This window comes from Wyeomyia smithii, chromosome 3 (genome assembly GCF_029784165.1).
Source record: "Wyeomyia smithii strain HCP4-BCI-WySm-NY-G18 chromosome 3, ASM2978416v1, whole genome shotgun sequence".
In the NCBI taxonomy this organism is placed as follows: Eukaryota; Metazoa; Arthropoda; class Insecta; order Diptera; family Culicidae; genus Wyeomyia; species Wyeomyia smithii.
The window spans coordinates 224,049,554-224,063,425 of record NC_073696.1 but is presented as its reverse complement, the minus strand read 5'-3'; the positions used below and the strand labels follow the sequence as shown (position 1 = coordinate 224,063,425).

At 38.5% G+C, this 13,872-nt stretch overlaps 1 protein-coding gene across 1 annotated transcript; it reads left to right on the top strand.

Annotated features, from left to right (window-relative positions):
* Positions 1-191: 191 nt before the first annotated feature.
* LOC129732783 (uncharacterized) lies at positions 192-13,147 on the top strand. Its single transcript, XM_055694017.1, has 3 exons — positions 192-364; positions 12,601-12,684; positions 12,759-13,147. The coding sequence occupies exons 1-3, from the start codon at positions 319-321 to the stop codon at positions 12,917-12,919; spliced, it is 291 nt and encodes a 96-aa protein (XP_055549992.1). The 5' UTR covers positions 192-318; the 3' UTR covers positions 12,920-13,147.
* The last annotated feature ends 725 nt before the right edge of the window (positions 13,148-13,872 follow it).

The following is a 13,872-nucleotide window of genomic DNA, read 5'->3' as shown; positions in this document are numbered from 1 at the left end:
GTCATATTACTGCCCTATCATGTGTGGCCGCACAACTTGCATGGGCTCTTATCTTATCCACGTTACTCATCGCAGTTACGAGAAACTATGTTCCAATAATGCATACCATTACCACTGTATGTGGGCAAGGTAGGCCTGCTTATCTTATCAATTTCAGCGGATTTCACCTGCGAGCTGGAAAATGCGCGAACAGGTCCCATTCTAATTTGGCCAGTATTTGTTGAACCATTTAGACTGTAAGCCATCGAATACAATACGACGTATTTTTCGTTACAAGTTTGTGGAAAAATAACGAATTCAAACTAACAAATCATCACAATGCAGCTACTGAAGAAAAAAGCATTTTATTTTACGTTACTATTAGGTGAGTATGAATAGTGTAAAGTGAAAGAATAACCGTGCTTGGTTATGGAAACGCCCGAAACTGGTGACTCACATCACAAGCGAACATTCTTGGGCAGTGTCGTGATGGAACAGAAGCTAATAATATTAGAAATATCAAGTTAATCACGCTATTTGGTTTAGATGGAAAATAATTGATGCAATATTTAGCGCTCATTAACTTTTAATGCTAATTATCATATAGTGGCAGATTGTAAAGTTTGTTGCTCACAGTGGTCAGCAACTCACACCTCGTTGCGATGATGTGTTAATTTTGATCGAGCAATTTTACTGTTGATGTAAAATCGAAGCCGTAAACTGTGATAATTTGGGTGAATCGGTCGTGCATTTCAAGAGTTCGCATCCACTTACTGAGTCATTGCTTTAGAATAGTGTTATCATATTACTTATGCAATAAATATTCATACTAGCCAATCTCAAATAGAAATTCTGAGTGGTAAAATTTCGAGGAACTCAGATCATAATCTACAATAGCAATGGCAAATTATCTATAGTGCTTTTGTATAGGTGCTAGTAATGGTAGTCACCTATACGATGAAACTGAAGTGAGGCAAGTACAGCTCTGCTACGACAGTAACGTTGCGACAGTGAGTAAACCATCGAGAAGTAACAACTATATTCAGGGCTGTTAATGAGTGTCCCTTCAACCGCATGATATAATTAAAAGAACAGTGAAAATGATTCGAATAAATTCTATATTTCATGCCACAAAAAGTGGCGTATGAACTCGTCTGTACAACATGTTGCAACACCTCAGGGTTTGAAACCAGCCATAGTACAATATCAGTTTCGGAACAAATTATCAAACACGACCATCAGCACAAAATGCATTGAATTAACTTTTTCGTGCTTCGTTTGAATGAACGTATTATGGGCAGGAGACTGGAGGGTTTTTAGTGGGTCAAACCCTACACTACCTGAGGTTGATCTCTTAGGTGTTTGGCAGTAAATATTTCCTCTACCTAAATTTGAAAAAACGCTATGCAATCAATGTGCACAAATTCTTCGTTAACTAGGTTTTCAGCAGATGGGATTAAAAATTGTGTACAATTAAAATTAAAATTGATCACGAATGGCAAATCTAGAAACAAAAGAAATCTTGCATGGAAGTATACAACTTCGATACTATTAAAATTAACTCAGAAATCTCAGATCCATAAATTATAAACACTTTTAATTGGAAGACACACATCATATTGAAAGTATAGAATGGAAATTTTATATTAAATGAAAATGAAATCGGGATTTTCTTCGACTTTACGCTTTTTTGCATAAACTATGTTTTCACTTTGTTTTAACCTTTGTTGCAACATTTTGTCTCATTTTTTTTATTTTCATTAAACAATATGTTTACAATTTTACCGAAGATATAAATCGCAGCGTTTTTGCGTATGGAAATATTTGCAAGAATGAATCGTTATGCATGATTTTTTTTTGGTAGCGTGTGGATTACTTCTTTTTTTTTTTTTTTTTTTTTTGAATCCTTATGTACGCCTATTCTACATGTTTTTCGTGCCATGTTGTAAAAAAAAAATTGAAAAAATACGATAAATCTTCGAAGTTTCTAATGATTTGTTTACTTTTTAATAACATTTTATTCCTTTTTGTTTTTTATGACCACGAATTAGACACAAAACGTATAAACCAAAAAGTAACAAAATTTGGAGTGCTTTGCGTTTAGGTCGCAACTAGCAAGAAAAAAAACATTGGGGAATGTCAGTTTGAAAATTTTCAAGTACATTTTCAAATCGCAATTTAAATGAAAGTGAATAACATTAACATTGATACCAAAAATCGACGTAGAATAAACCTATCTTATAGTTTCTTAACAATGATATATTAAATTTGTGCATTTATGCCTAAAATATGGCAGCATTTTGCCTTTTTTTCTCTACTCTGTTTGTGTACAACAAACAAACTAATGCACGCATGCTAAATGCACTGAATAGGAAAAAACTAGTAACTTCTGCAAAATATGAGATAGTATGTGTTTTTTCTTGACTGGAGAAGAATTTCATTGCGTTCAAGGTAACAAATTTGTACAAAAGAAAAATGGGAGGGAGAAATGTTTCGTTATTAGAAGGAACAAAACTATTATATGATTGTCGTACTCTCGTAACATGTGCAAAATATATGACAGTATCGGTTGAAACTTGACTGGAGAAGAATTTCATTGCATTCAAGGTAACAAATTTGTTACTTAAAGGAAAATTTTTCGTTGTTGCTTTCAAAGCAACAAGGAAAAACTTTACGTATTTGTATTTGTATTTGTATTTGTATTTGTATTTTGTATAATTCATCTGACAAATAAAGTCTTAATGAATAAAATTAGTCTAATGTATCACAGATCTAATCCTATTTACGAATCGTCCAATTGTCTCATTAAAATCAAACTGCTCTTCCACAGCCGTGAACGCTCGAATGCATGCCAAAATCGGCTCGTTTTGACCAAACAAAGTCCGGTGAAAGGTTGGCTGTAATAACGATGTATTCCGAAGAGTACTATAAGGTACGCGAAAGTTCATCTTTTCAAGTAGTTTGGGGGCATCAATTGCACCGTACAAAATTTTTGCCACGAACAAAATTTGTTGCAGTTTCCTTCGTTGTTCCAGTGTATCGAGAGCCAGTAGTCGGCATCTGTCAGGATAGGGTGGCAAACTATCGGGATTCCTCCAAGGCAGATTTCGCAGTGCAAGACGAATGAACCGCTTCTGGATACGTTCGATTCTAAGGCTCCACGAAAGTTGATGCGGTTGCCACACGATTGACGCATTCTCTAAAATTGGGCGGACGAGAGCACAATACAATGACTTCCAGCAGTGTGGGTCCGAGAAGTCCTTGGCAATCTTAGACAGGAAATCTTACGTAAAGAGATTAAAGTTTTTGAGATTTTTTTTCAAAGATTCAAACTACTAAAGCTGATACACCATTTTAAAAAATAACGTTTAAATCAATTCTCGAAAGTAAATCTAAAGTTTTTTTTCAAATCAAAAAAAATTAAAAAATACACTATTCAAGTGACACGTTATTTTTTTAAAAATTTCTTAGTTTTTAAATTATTTTCATATGTACTCTATATTTTTTCATGTTAAAACCAAAATGGCAACGGTAGAGGCATGTAACTACTACATTTCACATGTTACTATTGAGACATAACGTAGCGCATTTGGAAGTTAAAGGCTTCTTAGTCATGCTTATTCATGCTTAGAGAAAAAAGACAGTTTCGATTTAAAATCGTTCGTCAAAAAAAGTACCCCAAAGTACCTCCCTGAATATCGCTTTTTCCTCTTATTTGGAATGTCCTCTAAACTTTGGAAGTGATTGCTCAAGTTTGCTCTTTCAACCGAAATTCGCGTTTTTGAATGATACCTCTGGGACCAAGAGTGAGCAATTTATCGTACATCTGTCCCTTATTTTTATGTTTAACACGTAATTTATGTGCAAAACACATGAAAGATTCCTGGATTAACAATGTCTAGATGTTTAAATTTTTATTTTAAATAGAAATAATCATGAAAACTAAACGTGTTGGTGTTTAGGTCACTTTTTCATCGCCTAGAAATTATTTTAATATACTTTTCAAGCCTTTTATCTTGAAATGGATAATATTCTAGGAAAATTATCATCTTATGCATCTGTACAAAAAATGGCGCTTGAGACATTTTTGCGATGACGTATTTGACATTCGTCAATTGTGCAAATAGTAGTTCTCATCGGTACTAAATATTTTTCGTGTCACACCCAAATCACACAAAATACTAGAATGGCTCTTTTGATCATTGTCCCGCATTCCCATACATTCAACGCACTGTGCGCCATAACCGTTCCTCCACTAAAATTTCGCTTGGATCGAGTGACATTTAGTTTCGCCAGATTGTGCCAGTATTGACAGTAACAGTCAGGGCCATCGAGATTAATTTTTTTCTGATGAACAAAAACAATTTTTTTTCAGTTTTGTGAAATTTCAAATTTAAATATTGTAAATTAGTTACGTCCATGGCTGCAGTACGCCAGCTCTGCAGTCTACGTAGGGTCGGCAGATCGTCTTCCACCTGATCAATCCACCTTGCCCGCTGTGCACCTCTCCGTCTCGTCCCTAACGGATTGGTTCCAGGGACATTCTTTACCGGGCTGTCCTCCGACATCCTTACGACATACCCAGCCTATCTCAACCTGCTAATCTTAATAGTGTGGACGATAGATGGCACTCCAAGCAGCTCCTGAAGTTCGTGATTTATTCGCCTTCTCCACGCTTCGTTCTCCATCTGCATTCCACTGAAGATGGTACGCAACACCTTTCGCTCGAGGACCGCAAGGGTGCGTTGGTTGTGGAGGAATCCATGTCTCACGGCCGTAGAGGACTACCAGTCTGATCAGTGTCCTGTAGATGGTCAACTAGACGCAGCGGTCAATTCTACTCGATCGGAGCGTTTTCCGGAGACCAAAGCATGCGCGATTTCTTGCCATAATGCGCCGTTGAATTTCTCTGTTGATATCGTTGCCGGTAGTTACCAGTGAACCAAGGTACACGAACTCGTCGGTCACCTCGATTTCATCATCAGGTTAGTACTGTCTTCTCGTGAACCCCTTCCTTTTATGTACTTTGTCTTCGATGTTTAATGACGAATTCGCCAGTTTCACAAAGTTCCGAGTCTTTCTTGGTGTTATTTATAAATTCCTCCTCAGTTTTCGCGACAAAGTTATTGGAGTAGATCTTACGCTTATGGTTTGCCCAGAAATTCTCGATGGGACGCAGTTGTGGGACATTGAGCCGGCTCGCCAACTTCGGAACCACATCAGGCAGGCACTCCGTACTATGAATTTCCCCGTTCACGGCAAGTCCTGAACGAAAGAAGAGAGGCTTTGACATCCCCTTCTCAGTGATTGTTAGCCACAGCAGTACCTTCTTGAGGAACTTGGTGTGTGAAATGAACTCCACTTATTCTATTACTCATGTTTTGTTATTTACCTATACCGTGTGGGAACGCACTTATACATCGACATTAAAACTACCGTAGAGCACGTTCGGGGTTGCTTTTCTTTTGATGCGTGTAGGATAACATAAAAGCGAGCTTGATCCGTTTGGCAATTTTCCTCGACTGTGACAGCGTTCTTGAAAATAATTATTGCACATGGTTGCCAGTTTAACAGAGATTCAGGATGCGCTATTGTGCCCAGTATGCTGCTTCGAAATAAAAGCTTGAACATTCGATGAATACGTTATGTAATGATATGAAGTTCAAGTGTGTCTCGCGTTGGCCTCGTTTTCGGAGCCTTCGTTCGTATTAACACCCAAAGTGTTAGCAAGTGCAAAACAAACATTGCCCAATTTTCTTTAGGACGTACAGATTGCGGTCATCAGGAGTTATACAGTGAAGATTATTTGCTACTCCCAAGCATCACATAGACAAGTTTATGTGCATTTTCGGCTGATTACTGATACTTTCTGACGTTTTAATGCTTATCGATAACATCCTCAGTGGGTATGAGACTGTCAAAAATATCGAAGAGTTTTAAAGAATTAGAATGTTCCCTAGTCAGCTCGTTATGTCCTACTCTGAAAAGCATAATAACACTAACGACAGGAATAAAATGAACACAAATTACAATTGGTCAAGGTTGTAAACGCCGATAACGATACTGTCTGTTATCGTTATCGATGATGACGCTAACGTCTTCAGACATTATCGTCGTTTCCGAAGACAAAAGCTACTGGACGATATAGAATCAACAAACGATGTTACAGTGACATGCGTTCGTTTAGACGCACCATGTCATTCATAGAATATTTCTTCAAAAGAAATTGGATTTTGAATGTCATCACTGATTTTTATCATAAACTTAAACAAACAGCATCATTTCTTCGAAAAAGTGCACTTGATGAAAAAAAATGCGAATAATTAAAATTTAGGCGCACCTCAAGTCAACGTAGTAAGAGCTAAAATTTTCTAAGTCATACAGTTGGCTAATACTTTGTAGCTTCTCCCGTATACTTAATAACTTCAAATACTCTCTTCTGGGATTTGACAGAGATTTGTTGCCAGCATTTGAGGTCGTTTGTTGTGTTGACGTAAACTCTTGCAGCCAATATACTCCAGAGGTTCTCGATCGGGTTGCAATCCGGACTACACGCTGGCCAATCACGTACGGTGACGTCTTTTTCAGTTGTCTTGCTGAAATACAACAGATTCATGCATATGATCCGGAGCGGGGGCCTAGTGTGGTTGGTAACGTCTCCGCCAACCACGCTCGACGCCTGGGTTCGAATCCCACCGCCGACATAGGTGTCGATGGTTGTGAGGTGGCGTGATCCACTCACAACCAACCCAACTGGTCTAGATTCAATCCTAGCCGACACCGGGAGATTTTCTGAGGCGAAAAAATCTCTGGGATCACGCCTTCCATCGCATGAGGAAGTAAAGCCGTTGGCGCCGGTCCGTTAATAAACGGGTCCTGGGTGTGGAGTCGCCTCCCTGGGCGTCGGTGATTGGCCACAACAGTGGCGGAACTAAACCGACGGAATATAAGCGAGAATAAAAAAAATGCATATGATCCTCCAAGTATGCAATCAAACCGTCTTCTAAAAGCTCGTAGTAGTTGCTGGTATTCATTTTGCTGGTGATTATGAGATAATCCTTCCCACGCCATAACCGTTCCTCCACTTAAATTTCGCTTGGATCGAGTGACATTTAATTACGCCAGGTCGTGCCAGTATTGACAGTAACAGTCAGGGTCATCTAGATTAAATTTTTTCTGATGAACAAAAAAAAATTCTTTTTCAGTTTTGTAAAATTTCAAATTTTAATTTTGTAAATAAGTTGCGTAACGGTCCCAAGTACACCCCTTCTTTATATGTAACAATAAGTGACAGTACAATGGATACAAAAAGGTCCAAACGATTCCCAATTGCGAACATAACGTTTGCAATAAAAAAAACTTTTTTCGGATGGTGATAAAGAAACTAGGACAGATAATTGAGTTTGATACGTTCCCTATGGAAGGTAATTATGTTAGCTTACTTGCCCTTGCGAGCGGCCTTCTGGCAGTTTATCGGTACCTTCGCCAAGGCGGACGAAAACATGCGTGCAGGCATGTTTCTGAGTTCATTCTTCAGGCCTAAACACAATGGATACGCTGCGGCTGCGTTTGCGGCAATTTGACAGTTAACCCATAGGTACATTTTCTGTCAAATTAACGTCAACGCAACGCAAACGTATCCATTGTGTTTGGGCCTTTCGTCTTGCTTTTCACCAAACAGTCCCAAGCCGTGGTGTGGCCTTTGCTGTACGTAGGAGTCGTCTCCATTCCACTCGGTCCATGGCTGCAGTACGCCAGCACTGCAGTCTGCGTAGGGTCCGCAGGTCGTCATCCACCTGATCGATCCACCTTGCCCGTTGTTCACCTCTTCGTCTCGTCCCTGACGGATTGGTTTCAAGGACAATCTTCATCGGGCTGTCGTCCGACATCCTTACTCGTGGCCGTAGAGGACAACCAGTCTGATCAGTGTCTTGTAGATGGTCAACTAGACGCGGCGGTGAATTCTACTCGATCGGAGCGTCTTCCGGAGCTCAAAGTATGCGCGATTTCCTGCCGTAATGCGCCGATGAATTTCTCTGTTGATATCGTTGTCGACAGTTACCAGTGAGCCAAGGTACACGAACCAGAACCTGACAAAGTCATTTTCAATTGATAATTATCAGGTTATAGTGACGCTTTGACCCGTCGCTTTCAGCCGAAAAGCTTTTGTATCATTTTCGAGCACTTCGTGAGTCACATGACACCCAATGACAATGAGCGCTTGCGTAACGTATTTATTGGATGCCATTGCTGTTCTAACTACGGCTTACGGTATTAGAAAACTACCATCAAACGACGCGATGCGGTGCTAATGTCAATTGAGACGCTTAAGGAAAGAAAAGAGTCTCTCTCTCCGTCACTATGTCCGTCGATTGAAATAGTCATTAGTTTCATTTGAAACGATCCGATGAACAACAGACGGGAAAGAGAGAAAGAAGTGATTTGTTGACAGTAGCCAAAAGGAATTTCACTTGATTCCTTCTTGACTTGACCTGAATGAAACTGTTCGAATCGAAATGACAGCGCGATCGAAATGACACGAACTCGTCGGTCACCTCGATTTCAACACCACCAACTTGAACTTGGGATGGGAGGTTAGCACAGTCTTCTCGTGAACCATGTACTTCGTCTTCGATGTTTGATGACGAATTCCAGGGTTGTTACAGTCGGTGCGGATTTGGCGCGTTTTTACTACTCCATGGCGCGGATTTCGTGGAAAGCCTTGCCACCTTGCTTTCAACAACCTAGAATTAATTATTGAAGGATTTCGCACCAATTCGACTGAGTAAGTGGCATTCAGTGAAATTTTGTGGGTGCAAGGCAATTAAGCAATTTTGCATACTTCCTTCATTTTTTTTTTTCGAAAAATTATCTGAACCAGGATTTGAAAAAGACCTTGTTATACTGAACAAGGGAAAAGTTTTTAAGAGATGACTTTTGGAAAATTGTCAGAATTTCCATTTAACATTATTGAAGCAATTGCTTTAGAAACAAAAAGTGATTTAAAAAACGTCATCTCTGATTTTTAAAAAAATAGGTTCTTAAATAGACAATTACACTATCTAAAACTCTTCGGAACATTCAAAAAAGAGCACTCTCAAGGCGAAAAAGCTTATCTAACGAAAACTTTTCTATTCAAAAATCTCAAATTTGTTCAAAATGCAAATATCTAATTTTGTTCAATTTTCAATTATTTTGTCAATGTGTTCATTTTCACCAATGTTCAAATGGTTTTAGTACAAAAGCGAAAAAAAGGTATCACCGCAGACAAGCAGACGTGCCATGGTATTTCTTCTCGTGGATTTTAATAACAGTCAGTCCAATTTCAGTTTCGCAGAAAATGGCACACCACCGCTGCCACTGACAGGGTTATCAATAACATTTTGGAATAAACTGGAATAATGTTGAAAATAAAAGTGGAAAAAAACTGGAACCCTAGTATGAGAAAAACAAAACTAACATGTGAAAATTCGATTAGGGAGAGCTTATTTATTCGCTCAAGATTTTGCTTTGAAGGGTTTTCTCTAAATTTGATAAAATCGGGTGTCAATTTCGCAAATGGAGAATATGTTCCACAGATATGACAAGGCGCCAATCACTCAATATGTAGTATTCTCGCACCAGGTCATAATCAAAAATATTTAATAATCTCACGCCTAAGTCAGCCCTATTCGAATACAGATTTTACAAAAAAGTTTAAAAGTTGCTTTATCCATTATTGACATTATTATTATTTGCTTCTACATTGTTTGTAATGTTTTTTTTTTTTTTTTGATTCGATGTCATATCATGTTGCTATTAATTTGGCTGAGTTCGTGCGAGCAGAGGATAGAAAGATAGAAATGAGTGAAATCCTTATTTACTCCCTCTTTACAGAATTTTAAAAGATGAATAAGGATACAATTTTTACTTAAAAAAATATTTTTTAAATAGAAAAAAAAAACAATGGGAAAATCTGGTTGAAACTGACAAAATATACAAAAACTGGTTGATTTTGTGATTCAACTGTTCAACTGGATTACTAAAAAAACTGAAAGAATCTAGTTTAAAATTGTACATTGGCATCTCTGGTAACATTTTTTTTAAATTTTGTATGGAGCTTACTTAATCTCCCAGCTGGTCTCGAGGTACGATGCTGGCCTAACAAGCCAGTCGTCGTAGGTTCGAGTCTCGGCTCGGGAGAGACTGTTAGTGTCAGTAGGATCGTAGCGCTAGCCCCGCAATTGTCCTGTACACTTAACAGTTGGCTGCGAAGTCTGTGTATAAATAAACAGAAGGTCGAGTTCCGATACGGAATGTAGCACCAAGGCTTTGCTTTATGGAGCTTACTTATAAAAATTTTTTTAACTGAATTTCCCCGTTCACGGCAAGTCCTGAGCAAAAGAGGAGAGGCTTTGACATCCCATTCTCACTGATTGTTAGCCACAGCAGTACCTTCTTGAGGAATTTGGTGTGTGAAATGAACTTCACCTTGGAGCTCATTTTCTTCGTGGGGGTAGTAAAATATGAAGTGCCCTGAAAGTCGTTACCATCGTCGTCCGTCACCAGCACCTCGTCACGATTCGCCGGAAAAATCCACGTGACAATGTTATTCAGCCGCAACCGCTACGTCATTGCCTTTCGAGACCAGTGGATGGGCCTGTCAGGTACTTCTTCACCGTTTGGAAAGTTGCATTGACCTCCCGACCAAGCGCACGCAGCGATGTACACACTTTTCCGTCGATCTTCCTCTTCAGTATCCTTTGGAGCTTCTTGTCACTCAGGGTCGTCGGCAGTCCGGAATCGATCTTTCATTCGATATTCTGATTGTTGTAGATGCCGGAACGGGTGTATCTGGCGTCCACAAAATGCCGCACGATGCCCGTTTTCGATGCAAGGGGTGCCGTTCTTTGAACGCGCACACTTCCGGGAGTAGCTTCACTGTTTTTGCCATTACGGTTAGAGTTCGACTGATAGTGCTGTCGATTTTTTTCTGCTGACTATTTGATCAAGCCTATATTACACTCCTTGGTCAAGCGTCAAATATTTGGCACTTTTTGACAGATAAAAATTTGGCCAAAGATATTTGTTTGTCACTCTCCAATTTTAACATGGGGCATACATGGGCAAACAACAGCCATGATGTCAAAAAAATTTGACCATTATGTCAGAAGGTCAAATATTTGACCATTAGACAAAGAGTGTACTACAGGCTTTACTACGATTGATGCTGCATGGGTAGTTGCGTCAGTGCATGTGGAGGTAAACCCATGAAAAATCGGCATTTTGTCCATTTAATAATGTAAACGTTATAAGAAAAAGAAATCGCTATTTATAATATTCTATAAAAAATTATATTGTAAATTATATACTGAATAACCTGCGTTATGAAACATGTACAAATATAAAAAGTGTGTAAGATTAAAAGCTTGGTTTATTTATAATTAAGAAATATTGTCAGTTGTAGAACAGTACTCCTGGTTGTCAGATTGGAAATATTTTGAACAGCGGACCGGATTTGGCAATCAAGTGAAAATGAAGAAGTATGAAAAGTTGATGCGGGATGCTGCACAGATGGCGAAAAATTGGTACGAAAAAGCCGCTGAGGTAGACCAGGCTGTGAGCAAAGAATTATGGTGCGATTTCATCCGACGACTGTCGGAATGATTCACTTATATTTTTCTCTGAAAGTACAATAGAATATTTTTATTTTAACTACTTAACATGATAGTTGCTAAGAGATCGACTGTTGAGTTTTTATTATTTATTTTCCCCAGAAGATGTCACCGATCGGTGACGAAACGTCGGTTAGTAGAAAACAAGGTCATAAATAAGGTCTTAGTTTCGGGATCTAAAAAGTGTTGGTTCTACTGATCTTCTAAGAATACTTTTACAGAATGACTTAATACTTGCAACACATTCCAGAGTCATTTGCCTGTCGGTTAACCCCGCCGCAGATTTTTTTTCATTATTTTTAACTTTCAATTTATTTGACATATTTACATAAAAAAAAATAATTTGTTTATAATGATCATATCAACTATTAATCAATAAGAAGCGGTGAAAAAAACGAAAAATAAATCAATCTTACCAATGCTATTTTACACAGTAGTACAGAAAAAAAAACAGAACATGCACTAAGAGGTCTGGTAAAGAGCATCTAAAACGAAAATCGTTTACCTAAAACTCATAATCGTTTATCACATAGGAGTTTGACGAGATCAGAGTTGAGAGACTAATTCAACGGTATCTGATTCACACCATCTTGTTTATGTCCCATCTGCCACCCGGGCACACGCACCTTTAGCACCTTTGCTGCTCCATTGTATAGTATTTCACGAAGCTATAGGAATCCCAGATTATAGCTTATCCCCGTGCCTAGAAAAATCGATTTATTTCCAAATAAGGTAAAATAATAATACTCTGCCATTTTCTTTTTCTTCTCTACTGAAGACGCTGATAAAAACAAAATTTGCTGTTTGGTTTACAACGACACACGAAAAGATTTACCAAATGGTGCAACATGACTCAGTTTACTTTGAAAAATTTCTGTGCGTTCCGTACTATACTGGGACTCACATTTCTTACTTCACTGCAATACCGAACGCATTTCTAATCCACAAATTAATTCCAATTTTTCAGTGGTACTCAGCATGTGCTTAGACGAAACTGAAGCCAGACGAAAAATTCTTCGAGGACGCCGCACCATCAACCGTACGCATAAACGTAAGAACAAAATCTGCCATCAGCACATCAGCAGGAAATTTACGATCATCTCGATTTTTCCCCCGTTCTTTCAGGTGGAACAGCCATCCCGGCATGGGCCATCGTTACACTGGTCGGAATCGCGAACATACTCCTTGGCGGTATTGCGTATTTGATAATGCGTAAAACGATACTTCAAACGCCGATAGAGAATGTGAACTCATACACTCCTGCAATGATGCAGGACGATTCGTGAAGGTTTTGCCCTACATGAAAAATTTTTCTGTAGTAAAATGCTAAATTTTCTAACATAAACTGTACACCTTTCTATTAAAAAAATGGAAAATCTTCAAGCAAAACACATCACATCATATTTTAATGACAATGTACAAATTCGTCTGAAACTGATGCAAACCAGTTTAATAACATTATAGGTTAAGCAATCCCATTCTACTATATGAATATAGTTTTTTTTTACCAGGAAGTCTTTGATTTATTGTTTAAGAAACAATTGGAAAAACAAAATTGATTATGTTGAATGTAAAATATGCAAGCTTAATGTGACTCGTGCATCGCTTCTCCTCATTCTGCTTTTATCAGTCAAACCAAGCCGACCCGCTCCCTCACTCCTCCGATGGATTGTTTTCCAAACGGTCTGTTTGTTTTTCACATTTCGTTTCAAGAACCCTACGAAAGCAATCGACTTTCTCATAAATTAAACATTCAACCTCTTCACCAGAATCAATTTCCTTCCATAACAAGCGCACCAGAAACGCGAACCGGTCTGGAAGGATGTGTGTGTGATATGATTGACCACCGAATTGCCACAACTTTGAATATTTTATCATAGGTTTTCATTCAGTTTGCTTAAGCTCGAGTAGCATTGCATAGTGAAACTTTGTAGTAGTAATTTTATGGTAACTATGGGTATTTGAACAAGAGTTTTGACCATCGTTTGCACCCACTGTTAGAGTAGGTCTACCAGCTTCACATATCATAGCGTTATCAATTCGCCCAAGTACTGCCTGGGATGGGTGAACGTCTGTTCCCCATTCCACCAAGAAAGGTTAAGACATGTAATCGAAGTCCGGTCAGGGTACCGTTACAAATAGATGACACAACTCCCGTCGAAGGTCAACAACGATTGCGTTGAAAATATTTTTATCACCGCAAATTTGCGTTCCCGTAGCAGCATAAATGTGATAAAAT